At 36.0% G+C, this 15299-nt stretch overlaps 2 protein-coding genes across 5 annotated transcripts in view; both read right to left on the bottom strand.

Moving 5' to 3' along the window:
* The window catches only part of ANKDD1B (ankyrin repeat and death domain containing 1B), a 42578-nt gene extending 39276 nt beyond the window's left edge, over nucleotides 1-3302 (bottom strand). The window contains 1 exon segment of the mRNA XM_016137097.2: nucleotides 2652-3302. Within this exon segment, the coding sequence (XP_015992583.2) occupies nucleotides 2652-2841 (190 nt within the window). The 5' untranslated portion in view covers nucleotides 2842-3302.
* A 7982-nt stretch (nucleotides 3303-11284) lies between these two features.
* The window catches only part of POLK (DNA polymerase kappa), a 58084-nt gene continuing 54069 nt past the window's right edge, over nucleotides 11285-15299 (bottom strand). For all 4 annotated transcript variants that reach the window (XM_036226016.1, XM_036226017.1, XM_016137140.2 and 1 more), the window contains 3 exons: nucleotides 13613-14563; nucleotides 13000-13042; nucleotides 11285-12816 (listed from right to left, as the gene is read on the bottom strand). In XM_036226016.1, coding sequence (XP_036081909.1) covers nucleotides 12732-12816; nucleotides 13000-13042; nucleotides 13613-14563 — 1079 coding nt within the window. In that variant the 3' untranslated portion in view covers nucleotides 11285-12731. The remainder of the gene's footprint in view (nucleotides 12817-12999; nucleotides 13043-13612; nucleotides 14564-15299) is intronic.

Genomic DNA, 15299 nt, shown 5'->3' on the forward strand with positions numbered 1-15299 from the left:
TTCTCATCTTTTCAATTAGTTCATATATCCGTTTCCTAGAAAATTATCTCCTTTCTCCTCTGCATCATTTAATCGTTCACTCCAAAATATACAGAGATGCTAAAATACTTCCAATGTAAAAAAAGAAAACTTCTCCCTTAATTTCACATTCTTTTCCAACTGCCACTTCACTTCTCAACCTCCTGACAGCCCCAGACTTATAAGTGTTCTGTAATTGCTGGCTCCACTTTTTCTCACAGTCTTATCCAGCCTATGCTAATCAGACAGTGTTCCCATTACTGCTCTTGTCAGGGTCAAGATCAAGATTTGCCAAAATCCAGTCATCACTTCTCTGTCATGTGCATTGAACTCGTTGCAGATTTGACATGGATGATAACACTCTCCTTGTACATGTTTTTCTCCAGGCTTCTGTTAGACCACCTGTGCTTCCCAGTCTCTTTTACTGGCTCTTTTCTGCTTGATCTCCAAATGCTGGAGCACCTTAGAGTTCTTATAAAATTAACACCCTGATGGGAGTAGGTATTATTACCCGCATCTTACAGATGAAATTGAGACTTTAAGTCAAACCACTTGCTCATAGCTTCGAAATAATAAATGTTAGAATTGTCCCAGACAGCCTGAATCTAAACCCCAAGCTTTCAATCACTGCATATTATCCCGGGTGTCAGCAGGAGAGCAGATTGCTGAAGTGGAGATCCAATCTCCCCACTCTGTCCTATGCTTTAGCTAACGCATTCTACCAGTGAGGCTGGATTTGTCTCATCTCCCTCTCCTGACCCCGACTCCTTGCCTGGGAAGTTCTAGTTCCAGATCCTTGTCCCTCTTCAGTCCCAGGAAAAATCAAAACCTTTCTATACCAAACACAGAAGGGAACTTTTCCTCAACCTGATAAAGAGCATCTACAAAAAACTGACAGCTAGCATCATGCTTATTCATAAAAGTCTGAATACTTCCTTTGCCCCTAATATCAGGAACGGAGATCTATTCTTACCTCTCCTTTTAAACGTTGTGCTAAAAGTCCTAGCCAGTGCAGTGAAACAGTAAAGATAAATAAGAAGGCATAAGTATTGGTGAGAAATCAAACTGTCTCTAGTCTAGCTGTAGGCAACTTGATTGTATCCATATAAAATCCAAAGGAATGTACAAAAGAGCTCTAGAACTAATAAGTGAGTGTAGCAAGGTTGCAGGACACAAAGTCGACACATAAAAATTAATCTTTCTATAAACTGGCAGTCAATAAGTGGAAGCCAAAATGTGAAAAACAATAATATTTGCAATAGGTTTAAAATTTTTAAAAGTATAAGCCCAACAAAACATGTACAGTTTTTTTATACCAAAAAGATACTAAATGCTGATGAAAGAAATTAAAGACTATCTAAATGAAAAGATATGTTATGTTCATGGATAAGAAGACTTAACATAGTAAAGATGTCGTTTCTCCCTGAATTGATCTATAGATTTAATGCAATTCAATCAAATGCCCGGTGGGTATTTTGTAGCTATAGATAAGATAATTCCAAAATTTATATGGAGAAGCAAAGGAACTAGAATAGCCAAAACATTTTGAAAATGGAGAATAAAGTTGGAGGAGTCACACTGCTTAATTTTATTACAAATCTACAATAATCACGGCATGATATTGACAAAGAGACACATAGATCAATGAAATAAAATACAAGTCTAGAAATAAACCTTTGCAAATATGGCTTATTGGTTTCTGACAAAGATTTGAAGGTCTTGTCAGTGAAGAAAGGTATTTGAACAATTGGACATCCAAATGAAAAAAATATGAACCTTGATGTCATACCTCATACAAAAATCAACTCAAAATGGATCATAGATGTAAATGTAAAACAAAATTATAACACTTTTGGAAGAAAACACAGGAGAAAATTTTTATAAGCTGGGGTTAGGCAAAGAATTCTTACACATGACAGCACAGCATGACAGCAAAAGAAAACAATGATAAATGAGACTCCATAAAAAGTTAAAACTTTGCTCTGTGAAAAGCACTATTAAGAATAAAAAGACAAGCTACAGACTGGAGGAATATATTTGTAAATCACATAAAAGATTTCAAAGGACGGAAGAGGAACATTCTCAACTTTTGAAGATTCTTCAACAGTGTGCCTCAGTTTATGCTATAAATTTATTCCTCAGGCATAGATGATCTGTTCCATGCTTAAAAACTTAAGTGCAGAAAGATTAAGCGACTTTTTTAGAGTCACACAAATCAGTGCATGAGTCAGGATGTAGGAGATAACAGCACATAATATTCTTTCCTTATTTGCAAAAGGGTTTAATCATTTCTGTAAAAAAAATCCTCTCCCTTAAGTTAGGAGAATAACACTGTTCTTTCACCCACAGCATATGGTTTAACTTGAAATAAAGCCACCTGAGAAAGGCGAACCGAAACTTAGATGGAGTTGAAAGCTGAGAGCCAGGCCACGGCGGCGCAGTGACGAGGACGGGCTCGGGGTCCGCAGAGCCGAGCCGTGGCGCCGGCCGCGGTCCCTCAGCTCCTCGGCGCCCCTCGGCGCGGACCCGCACCTTCTCTGGGCGAACGCCCTCGGCACGGCCCGCCGCACGGCCCGCCCCGCTCCTCAGCGCACCGCCGCCGCCTGATTTTCCCACCTCGTCCCGAGACTCACGGAGCTCGTATCCGGCCGCCGCCTCCTCCTCTAAAGGCCTCTCCTGCTTCGGCATCCCTGACAGACCCTTCCAGCGCCTGCCCGCCGCGGCCCCGACGTCTTCTCGAAGCCCCTTCGCAGCCGCCGCAGCCCCGAGCCGCAGCCCTCTCACCGCCGCCCTGCGACGCGGGGTGAGCCCAGCGGGGTCCATGTCCACCGGCGGGGGCCTCAGGTCAGCGGTCGACCCCGGCGGGAGCGCTCGCGGTGTCCGGCGGTCCTCTGGCCAGCTTACCTCGCTCGGCCGGCCTGGGAGGTCCGCCCTCAGGTGCGGCTGGTGCAGTGATAACGTTGGGTTTTACCTGGAGGAAACTCCCAGCTCACACTTAAGCAGTTCTCTGGGCAGTTTTGATAACTGTCAAAGTTGAATTTATAACACTAGGAACGTCAATGTTAAATCGTTTCTACATGGGCTTCCATAATTTTCTTGTGAATAAAGTAGGACTCAATTTCTTCTCTGAAGGTATAAACTTTGGCAGCCCATTTTAATGCAGTGGTAATCTGTTGGACTCACCTTGGTTATTATTTCTTTCTTAGTAGTTTATAAAATAATTGATGAAATACAGTAATCTATTCTGGACAATTATAATCATAATCTAATAATATGGAAGAAAAGTATTGAAGGACAACCAGGATCTCTGTTCTGAATCTCTAGCACCTAAGCATAGTGTTTAATGGATTACAACGAAACTAAACCAAACCATGATATATCTTGCACCTGCAGAGTTTCAGAGGTCAATTGGAAGTTTAGCATATTTTAGAAATGAAAAAAATGTGAGCCCTCATAACAAAACTAGATTTGACCGCAGAACTGACCCACCTTTTTTTGTATGTATGTACACACACACGCACATACATACACACACAGACATAAGAGTGATATTAGGAAAGCATTGTCTGTAAAAATGCACAAGATAGTTTAGAAGAAGAAAAAGAAAGTGATGGAAGTTGAAAAATGAGTTGGAAGGCCAGAGATCAGGCACCTTGATAAGGACTTGGCAGAAGGAATGGAAAGTACATGTTTTTAAGAGGCTCTATAAGGGTAGACAGAATTCAATAACAGATATGGGTGTAACACTACTGCTTACAACTGACCCTGTCCAGGGCAGGGGGAACTCAGCTGGAGTCTCCTCTGCCCTTGCAGACTCTTGTGTTTCGTTACAGGCCCCAGATTCTCACAGGCGATCTGCAGCACTGCATGGGGGTTTAAGACGTCCACCAGTGTGTCATCCTTGAATAAAGCATGAGCTCTAGAAGCCCAGTCAGGGGTAGTGCACCTTCACAGAGATTTACCTATGGGGAAAGTGTTGTTGAGATGGCTTGGATGCCTAGGATTTTGCTAACATGGATGCCCTCTATCTGGTATTAGGCAGATCCTAGGAACTTAACATCTTTCCTGCATTAACCTGTGTGAGCAGCTGTCAGCTTCTTGGAGCAGAAAACAGCCTAGAAATTTGGGGGTGCTTAAATATCAAATAGCTTTCACGTCTATACTTTGTCTTAAAAGAAGTACTTGTTTTATCAAAAGATTCCAAAAAAATATTTTAAAGCAAAAAACAAAACAAAACAAAACAGGTTTGGCAGAGATGGTATGTATGTGTATATTTACACACATATCTATGTATACCTATGTATATGTATGTATGTATGAGTTTGAAATCATAATAAGAGATTGCAGTTAGAAAGAAAAGGTTAACACTATTTGCCTCTAAATTATCTTCTGTCTCCCTGAGCCTTTTGTAGACAACAACAAATAGATAATAAGATTGTCTTCATTTAACTCAAACTTGTAAGGGGAACAGTTCAATATTATAGTTTGCTTAATAGAATCTTGTTTCCAATTTTCACCATAGTATCCGTGAGTTTTTCTTGAACAGCTTTAATCCAATTATGTATGACAAAGCAGAAGTGATTATCCCTTAATTATACAACAAGAGAACGATTTTTGCTCCAGGGAAATAAACACCAACTCTCTGTGAAGTTCACCAAAATCCTGTTCAGACATTACTGCTGTTCAAAGAAAAACATTACTTAACAAACAAACAAACAAACAAAAAGAAAAATCAGCACCAGACACCAGATATGGTTTTCAAAATGGAATTATTTCCTCAAAAAGTGCTTCATAGCTCTAGGCTGTCAAATTTTGAGCCTTCTTCCAAATGTTCCTGTTGTGGTGCGATCAAATCCAAGACCCACAGAGCCAATTGAGATGAATTGTGAGCCTTTATTAGCCGGCCAGCGACTGATGCTCTACCACGCAGAGTTAGAAGAGATCAGCCCCGAGCTCCCAGAAGAGGCAGTTTGTATAGCCACACACATCCCTGAGCAGATCACCACACCCTGGTTAACAGTTGGCCGTTAGCATATCCTTGATCAGATTACTCTGGTTAACAGCATCTCCTTGATCAGATTACCACACCCTAGTTAACAGAATCCTTGATCAGATTACCACACTCTAGTTAACAGTATCAGAAGTAAATACTTAATGCTGGCTTACTGGAAAATTGTCCAACCATAACATTTCCAAGTCACCCCAGAAAACAAGTAATAACACATTATCCAAGCAAGCCATTATCCAATAAAGGGAAAAAAATACAATTCCCTCTTTCTCAAACGCCTGACACTTAAGGCTCAGCTTGAGTGTAGCCACCCACATCAGACACCACAATGTCTTCCCAGGGAAAAACGTAAAATAGTAAAAGACACCACTCTTTAAGCATATCTTAAAATTTTATTTATTTATTTATTTATTTATTTATTTATTTATTTATTTATGCATCAACAAATAATCATCAACACCTACTAAGTGCCAGGCCACATATTTTGCACTTGGAATTTAGAGATAAGTGAAAGACACAGCCTAGGATCTCTAGCAGCCTACAATCTAGTAAGAAGAGACCACATCAAAGCTATAGCAAACAAAGTTTCGAGGTCTTCATAGAGAAGCAGGAGCACAAAAGAGTGACTAATCAGTTTTCCAGAGGGCAGAGACCTTTCCTGAAGGTGGCCCTGGAGCTGTGTTGAAAGATTAGTGCGTATAGTGGGAGAGGGCAAAGGGGCATTCGGGAAGCATATTCTGAGCAGAGGGAGCATGACACCAGATCTATTCAGGAAACGACAAGCTATGCAGTGTGATTTGATTGGCCTTGAATGCTAAGCCCAGTATTTGGTGTGCATGATGGACAGTGATTACGGAAACTAGCTTGTACTGACTAGCAAGAGCTGATTGCTTAGTTTTCAGAAATTTTGTGAGATCTGGTTGACGTGATGTCCACAGCTTGAAATCTGTCATGGTATTTACACCACGGAAATCATCATACACTGAAAATCTGCTCCCCATCTTCTCACCCTTTAACTATCCTAAAGGGCTGAGAGCTTTTGAGATCTTTTGTGTTTCTAACATAAGAGTGGCATTATGAAAGTGGTTTATGGCTAATTTGCAAAAAATGCACAAGACAGTTTAGAGCAGGAAAGCTGAGAAATCAGTTGGAAGGCCAGAGTTTAGGCAACTAATAAGGATATGACAAAAGAAATGGAAAAATGTTTTCAAGATGCCTTACAGGGTGAACAGAATTCAGTAACAGATATGGAGTTGGCAGAGGCATAGGAAATGAGAGGAAAGCACGAGTTAAGAGGCAAGTACAGTAGTCAGTCCTCATCCATGGTTTCAGTTACCCACAGTCAAGCATGGTCTGAAAATATCTTAGTCATTCACCTCACTTCATCTAATCATGTAGACATTGTGTTGTCTCACATCATCACGAATAGCAATTTTAGTACAATGTTTTGAGAGAGACCATATTCACATAACTTTTTTTATAGTATGTTATAATTGCTCTATTAGTTATGTTACTGTACCCAACTTGTATATTAAACTTTAGCATATGCATACATGTACAGGAAAAAAATAGTACATATAGGGTTCAGTACTATTCACAGATTCAGGCATCAACTGGGGGGTCTTGGAATATATCCTCATAGATGAGGGGGTACTATTTTAAGAGTAAATACATTTTTAAATGAGGGCAGTAAAAGTATTTTCTATTAATTCCTAATTCCCTCTTGCCTTTCACTTGCAACTACCTTAAATAAATGTCTATACCTATTGCCTACATTTGCTCTCCAGTTTCTTGTTGAACTCTGTGATATGGCTTCCATTACTCGTGTTAATGCTAAAACTTCTTAGTCGTGGTCATTTCTTCAGTGGACTAATGGATTACATATATATCACAATTCCCATACTAACGTTTAAATTAAGGCCCTTCTGATGGAATAAATTGGATTTATAAATACATCTCTCAAGGCTACTTTTGCTATCAACACACGAGATTGAGGTTAAGATGTACAGCCCTATATTAAGAGACAATGTAAAGACTGATAATAAAAAAGAGATCTTTTTATTCCATTAGAGGATGACACACATTCAAATAATTATACCTATTTATAAGATAACACCTACCGCATTAGACACCAATAATGATGTATTCCAAATGGACTGGCCATCCTCCTTATCTGAAATTCCCTAAACGTTTCATGGATACAGAATTTCTCTACACAACATTTTACAAATGAGGCATAAAAAAGTGAGCCTAAAGGATCTTTATCTTTTTTATATTTTATTCGAATACATGACATTTATTTTGTTAACTCAGCAGGCTCAGGTTGCAAGCCCTGTGCATTGCAAAGAAAGGCCTGTCTTTAGGACTGGCCCTTGACAAGCTCTCTGGACATAACCTCTGAGCCCTTGGAAGATCTTGCCTAATAATGAGTGTTTTAGTATGCTGAGGCTGTGGGCCATGGTTTTAGTTTAGAGATAGTTTATGCTAACGATATGTTTATAGTGTTTATTTTACCTGAGGCCCTCGGTTATAAGGTATTATTTAGATCTCTGGTATATTGGAGACTGAGTGGCTAAGGTCAGTCACATGGGCACTGCATGTCCATGTGACTGACCCCAGCAAAAACCCTGGACTCTAAGGGCCAAATGAGGTTCCTTGGTTGGCAATACTTTCTGCACATGTTGTGCCTGATCTCTCCTGGATTTTGTCCATTTGCCTTTTCCATTCGTTGGTTTTAATCTGTATCCTTTCATTACGACAAACGATAACCACGAATATAATAGCTTCTTTGAGTTCTGCAAATCCTTCTGACAACTTATCTGGCTCGAGAGTAGTCTTGGGGACTCCTGACACTATAAGGTAGAGACAGATGTTATTTTTTCTCCATGGATAATCAATCATGCAAGCACTATTTACTTAATAGTACTTTTTGTACTGAGTTGTCTTAAAACTGTCCATACCCACACCAATAACATTCTATTAATACACTTAATTATTATAGCTTTGTAATAACTCTTGAAATGTAATAAATAAGGCCTGTCCTTCCACCTTCTATTTCTTGGGCCTTTGCTCTTCCACATAAAATGTAGAATCTACTTAACTTCTAAGAAAAACCATTAGGGATTTTGTTTTGAATTTTACTGAATTCATAGAATGATTTGTGGAGAATAGTTTTAAGGTTCTTCCTATTGACAAATAGGGTTATTCTTTTCATTTACTCTGATGTACTGTTTGTCTTTCAATATTCTGTAGTTCCTAAGTTCTCGCACATTTTTTGAGATTCCCCTTCACCCATTTAGCTACCTTGTAGATTGTTATCATGAGATTACTTTTTTATTACATTTTCTAATTGGTTATTATTGTGGTATAGGAATACTATGATTTTATATATTCATCTTGTAGCTACAACCTTGAACTTTTATTAAATGTAGATTTTTAAAATGTAAACAAACAACATACCACCTGACAAAGTTTTTTTTTTTGTTTCTAGTTTTTATTCAACTTCTTTCTTTTAATTATTGGCTAGGATCTCCAGCAAAATAATAGAGTACCCCTGTGTTATTCCTAAGGAGTGCTTTTAAAATTTCACCATCACAATAATTTATATAATTTTTTCAACAGGAATTCTTTATGGGTGAGCTTAGTAATTACAGAACCTGACTTTGTTTGGGGTAGCAACATGCCAAGCTCAAACTACATTTCCAGTTTTCCTATGAGGAAGCCATATGACAAGAGTTTGGCCAATAAGATGTACATGGAAATTGTTATGTGAGGCTTACAAGAAAGCTCTTTAAAGTGGGACAGTCTTCTTGCCCTTTTCTCCTTTTCACTTCCTTGTCTTCCTATCTGGAACTCACACATAAGGCTGGATGTGGAAAAGCCTATCTTATGACAATAAGTTGACGATGTAAAGCCAAGAAAATCCGAGACTTTGAGCTCAAACTTGAACCACTGTGCCACTGCTAACCAATAAAATTTGAGAGACAACTAGAATTGATTTTTTTTTTTTTTTAAAGACTGATTTGGATCTTTGAAACTCATAGCCGAAGTGAAATTCTTAACTGATACAGAAAGTAGGGTGCTGCAAATAACAAAACCTAATATACAGAATTGACTTACTGTTGGAAAGAGGGCGTTGGGGGGTGGTGACACAAATATCACAGGCTAAAGAGCTGGTGACTTGTTTGGTGGTGACAAAATATTTGGTAAAATTGTCAAGTGCTGTCTTTGGACAGCAGACTAACTGCTGATTGAGGCTGTAGCATTAGGAGAAATGTTAGGAGAAAAATTCAAAGTGTTAGTGTAAGATGACTTTTTCTTTCTGTCTTCAGCAAACTCCTAGAGACTTGTATCGCTATTGAAACTAGCAGCCTAAAGAGATGGAAAAAAAATATCATCTTGCTAAGGAAAGTATTTTCTGTCATTTTTTTCTTTTTATATTTTATTATGATATGGGTCACATATGAATAAGTTAGTATAAAGCATATATGTACAGTTTAAAGAATATTTTTAAAGTGAACAACCATGCAATCACTACCCAAGAAATGAAACAGAACAATGCCGGCATCCCAGAAGCTCCATGTACCATTCCCTGATCACATTCTCCTACTTCTCACAGAGGCGATCCTTATACTAACTATTGGGACAATAATACACTTGTTTTCCTTCATAATTTCATCTTACACATATCCATCCTTGAAACAATATAGTCTATCTTTAACTGTTTTGAACTTTATGTAAATAGACTCCTGCTGACAGCATCCTTTTATGACTTGCTGCTTTAGCTCCACGTTATTCATCAACATTCTGATTAGTTATTTCCTTCATTTTCACCACTGTGTAGAATCCTATTGGTCGAATATACAATGGCAGAATTTAACCATTCTACCATTGCTAAATATTTGGTTCATTTCCAATTTTTGGCTATTACAGTCCTGCTATGAGCATTCTTATACATGCTTCCCAGGGAACATGTTCAATAGTTTTCCCAAGGCCTTGTTTAGTTAGAGTTCTGGCAGAAAAAAAAAAAAAAATTGTAATTTGAGATGAGTTTTTAAAAAAGGGACCATTTACATAGGTGTGAACAGGGTGTGAGGAAACCACAAAAGATAGTGCAGCATTCCAGGGCTAATAAGAACAAGGCTCTGTTGCCACACCTAGTTGAAGAGGTGAGGGAAGGAAAAGATTATCAGAATTTGGAGAGCGAGCAGAGAATGCAGTAATAAGAGGGCCACCTACTATAATTTGTGACCCTTGGTTAAGGGACCTAACCAGCACGTGATGATCCTACAAAAAAGGCACATGGAAGAATAAATACCGACCTTCCTCTTCTTTCCTCCCTCAAATGTCCTGCACTACCATGGTGCCTTGCTAGACATAAAGCAGGCTGATGAAGGGCAAAGAGTGATCAATAGGACAAATGGAAAACAACTAGCAAAAGGGTATAATCAGGGGTGCAATTGCTGGATTGTTGAGTGTGCACATCTTCAATCTTACTAAAGACGGCAAACTGTTTTCCAAAGTTATTCGTTTTCAAAGTAAGAGTTCACATTCACGTTGCTCCACATCATCTCCAGAACTTAATATCATTGGATACTTACATTTTTGTGAATCTGGTGGTAGAGATAATGATGATACCTCTTTGTGGTTTTACATTTTCCTATTACTAAAACAGCTGAGAATAGTTTCATGTTTGTTGCCATTTGATTTCTTTTTATGTGAAATCCCATTTAAAGTCTTTTGTCCAAATGTCTACTGGCTGGCTTTTTCTTACTGAGTCATCTGAGTCATCTATACATTTTGGATTATATACTCTAGATACTAGTTTGTTTGTTTTTTTTCAGGTATTTGTTACAGATATGTTTTCCCAAGTGGTTGGTTCCTTATATTCTGACACTGTAAATAGGTAAGGTTATAGATGTTTATTCTTTGTAGTTTTGCTATATTTTCTAAAAATGCCCCAAAGCAAAATTATAATAAAAAGAAAATGAGTTGGATGTATTAGATAAAACAGAAAGAAAAAGATGTGGAAAGAATGTTGGGCAAAGAAAATGAGTAAAAGCACCAGAGGTGGGAAACGGATAGAAAAGTAAGGCAACCATTTCTATGGCTAAAAGATAAACTAAATATTTTAAATTTTATTTTAAATTATTATTAAATATGACTAAATGATAACATTAAATTAAATAAATCATCCAAATGAAAATAATTTAGTATTTACTGTTGAAAACACAATAAAATTAAACTTGAGGCAAGATATAAAATTAAATATGCTATCTATTTTTTCAATACATTAAAATGAGTGTTTTATTGAATTTAATCTTGTACAGAATTTATATAAGCAAATCACATAATCAAGAGCCATAGCACAACTGTTTTTGCCTTAATATATAATAATATTAGGCATGATATTGGCATGCTAATAAACTTTAAGCCTGATATTAAACCATCTAGTAATCTAAAATTATGTCGTCACTTTGGCCAAGGCTGTGCAAGATCCTAATTTAAGTTATTACTACAATATTATTGCCTTGACAAGTAGGTATATAAATATTAAATCATTATATTATAACCTGCAACTAATATAATAATGTTGTATGTCAATTATACCTCAAATTGAAAAGTAGGAAAAAAGAAAACAAAAATGTAAGAGAATAAAAGATTTAGTTCTTTAAAGCAGTCACAAAACGGCTTCCATTTTCATGTTTCAATTAAATAATTGTTTCTCATAAAAACTCATTGATAGCACAAAATTATCTGGAGCAAATACTTAAGCTAACTACCTACTGTTAAGCTGTCCTCTTTCATGAATATTAATAAAAACATGAAAGAAATATAACTAAGATAAATATAACTAAGATATGCCTTACTCTTCTGAATTAGACATTTTTCTCTAGAAGTTTATACAAAATTAGAGTGTACAATTTATACATTTTTATACATTTGTGTAGAGTTCAAACATTAATTGCCAAGAAATAAAATACTGCCATTTGAAAGTCCCAGAAAAAAAATAATTACCTTGCATCTTAGACTAAAAAGTTTTAAAGTGAACCAAGTGCTTATTCATAAGACGAAGAAATTTTAAATTAAAAAAAAAAAATCAAATGAATAATCACATTTAAGCAAAATTATTTTAACACAAAAAATAATACTGTGGTACTATTTTCCTGAAGGTAACAAAACCATTCATGCTAGTTCTGCTAAGCTAATATTCTTCATGGAATGTGTGATAAATATTAATTATGAATGTTTATGAGGTATCTAAAGATACTAGGAACTAAAATATGAATATACAAAGTTGTTGAAGATACTCAGATCAAATGTAGCAGACCAGAACCAACAAAATGATTAAGTATTGAAAAATCTTATGGTAAAATAGGTTTGTGTGAACCTCTGGAAGCCCTTATAAATACATATATTTTTATATTCACTATAAAACAATAAAGAAAGACATCACTTTTTGATCCCATTCCTATTTTCTCATTTTAAAAATATTTCTAATACAAAGTGAAATTCTTATGGTTATTAAAAAGGTATACAGAAGTAATTAGTATGTATTCCAAATGTATCTAAGGGATATATCATTGGGGAGGGATTGCAGTGGCCTTTCACTAAATGAATATGTAAAATTAAAATGAGGAAGAATAGGTTCACTGATTATAAAGAATAAGTTTCAATTAAAAATTAAAGATAAAATATTCAGTGTTCATTTAAAAAATGTATCAAGGGTGTGTCTTGGATTGTTTGATTTTATTTTCTTTGATGCTGAGTGCTTTGTCATCGGTCCTGATCTGGAAAAAAAAAAACACACACACACACAATTAAAATTCAGAAAGAGATTAAAAAATTTTTTTTTGCAAATAGTTGATTTTGAAAAATTTTGCTTGATATAAAAGCATATTTTAACACCTAAAAATTTAACCTCAAAATATGTGTTTTATAGCTAGCTTTATTAAAGCTCTAATTAGCCATACCTTTTTGTTTTTGTTACAGTCTTCTGTACTCTGCCTGAGTTACCTATATAGAGGGAAGAAAAGTAAAAAAATTCCATAATGAATAATAAGAAATAATTATTAAAGTGTTGTATAAAAATTTAAAAAGTTAAAGCTGATATAAATAAAAACTGCTTCTGTACTACATAGTTCACATTACCAGAAACTAATGTTATAGCACAATTTCTTTATAATTTATTTGTATTATTAGTATTACATTTAATTTTATTTTTGAAATTTTGCTAGAGTCAGAACTGTCAAAAAACAAGTTAAAGAGGCGTTATGTCTGTGCAACTATCATTAATTTACTGCTGTGCCTTCACGAATGTTCTCTGAAGGAATTTCTTTTTGATTAGATTACTCAGCTCCCTAAACCTCTGAGTTCATTCTGTGCTAAAACTGAAGTTTTCCAAAATTTAAAATCTAGTGGCTTCAGTTATTTTTAACCTATGGTAAAGTAACCAACATTGACAACCTCAATGGTAACACACACAAACTATCCCTTTAATAGTATGTGTTTCAGATTTAATAATGATCTCAATTTTAACAAAACATTCCCAGAAAATCAAGTTCTTTAAAATGACTGCAAACTCACCAGTACTTTTGATGCTTTCTTTGGTTTGGTTAATTGGATTAACTCTATCCTCTCTCAGTTCCTGGATAATGCCTTTATTTAGGCAAATATCCACATGCACATTGAAAAGGGTAAGATCTGAAGTCTTTTGTTCCAGGTTACAAACAGGACAAACTAGAGCTTGGTCTGTTGTTGCTTCACTTAAAAAAGGCTGGAGAGGTTCTCGCATTCTCAATGACTCAACATCTTCATTTTCCAGTGAAACAGTACAAAAATAATTCTGATGACAGTGCTTGATATTAACCGATTTGCTTGGAAGACTAGAACATTCCTTTTTGCTGTGGCTATTGCTTAAAGTGTCTACACTTTCTGCTTTAGATGAATTACTTACAGTTTCTACCAACTCTATACAATCTACTGAAGTAATTTCTATGTTCTTCTGCTGGGTTTCAAAATCCTGCTTCTCACAGAGTGAAAAAGAATGATGTACATTTTCTTTCTTGTTAACTTCTGTAGAGGAAGTATGTGAACATGAGAACATTTCACTGATCAAAGGTCCATCAAGACATGCATCTACATGCTTATTAAAGGCTTCCAGACTGATGCTTCCTTGCTCCTTAAAGCAAACAGGACAGGTAAATATCTGACCCTTATCTGAATTCTCTGGTGTTTCCAAATTCTCATTCATCTTCCTCTTTAAAACTTGGAATGATTGTGATGTCTGTAAACTTTGTCTATTCACAGTTTCACACTTAAATGTGTCTTGGTGGCTCCACTTCCTTTCCAATCGTTTTTTATCAAAGAAACTCTTCTTATGAGACATTTCTAGAGGTTTTAAAAACTGATCTTTGTCAGTTTTCTCTATACACCCAGTGGTGGACAGTGTTTGGTTTCCAGCCTGTAAGAAACCAATAATGCTCCTTTGTTGGTGTTTCTTGTCTTCTTCATTGGGAAAACTAGATAGCCGCACACCTAAATTAAACCAATCACAACTGATCAATTTCAAATTCAACAAAGCCAATTTGTTCATAATTCATAAAAACATTTTGCAAAAATAGTTGTGACATATATAAAACAAAGTTGTTTAAAGAAAAATAACTAACACTATATTTTCTGAATTAAAGGGTACTTTTTCAAAGCTGGTATTTTGAGTTGAAATTTACTTTCCTTTATAAAATTGAGTATCACTAAACAGTAAGTATTTACCGGAATTAGCATGATTATAAAGGTCTTTCAATTAATATCTTGACATGTGATACCATTACATACCAAGTAACTAATTAGCGTCAACTACAACCTCTATTGACACATTACTATCACTCAAAGTCCATAGTTCACTCACTTTGGATGTTGTAAATTCTATAGGTTTTGACATATTTATAATCACATGTAGCTACCATTAAAACACCATACATAATAGCTTCGCTGCCCTAAAAAATCCTCCATGTTCTGCCTATTCATCCTTCCCTCCCTGTCAATCCTTTATAATCACTGATTTTTTTGTGTGTCTCCACAGTCTTTTCCAGAACTTCATATCATACAGTATGTAGGGTTGAAATCATACAGTATGTAGGCTTTTCACATTAGTTTCTCCATTAATAACATGCATTTAAGGTTCCTCCATGTCTCTTCATGGCTCGGTAGCTCATTCCTTTTTTGCTGAAAATATTCCATTGTCTGGATTTAACATAGTTTCCAATGACCTACT

Source organism: Rousettus aegyptiacus, unplaced genomic scaffold, assembly GCF_014176215.1.
Source record: "Rousettus aegyptiacus isolate mRouAeg1 unplaced genomic scaffold, mRouAeg1.p scaffold_m13_p_8, whole genome shotgun sequence".
Lineage (NCBI taxonomy): Eukaryota > Metazoa > Chordata > Mammalia > Chiroptera > Pteropodidae > Rousettus > Rousettus aegyptiacus.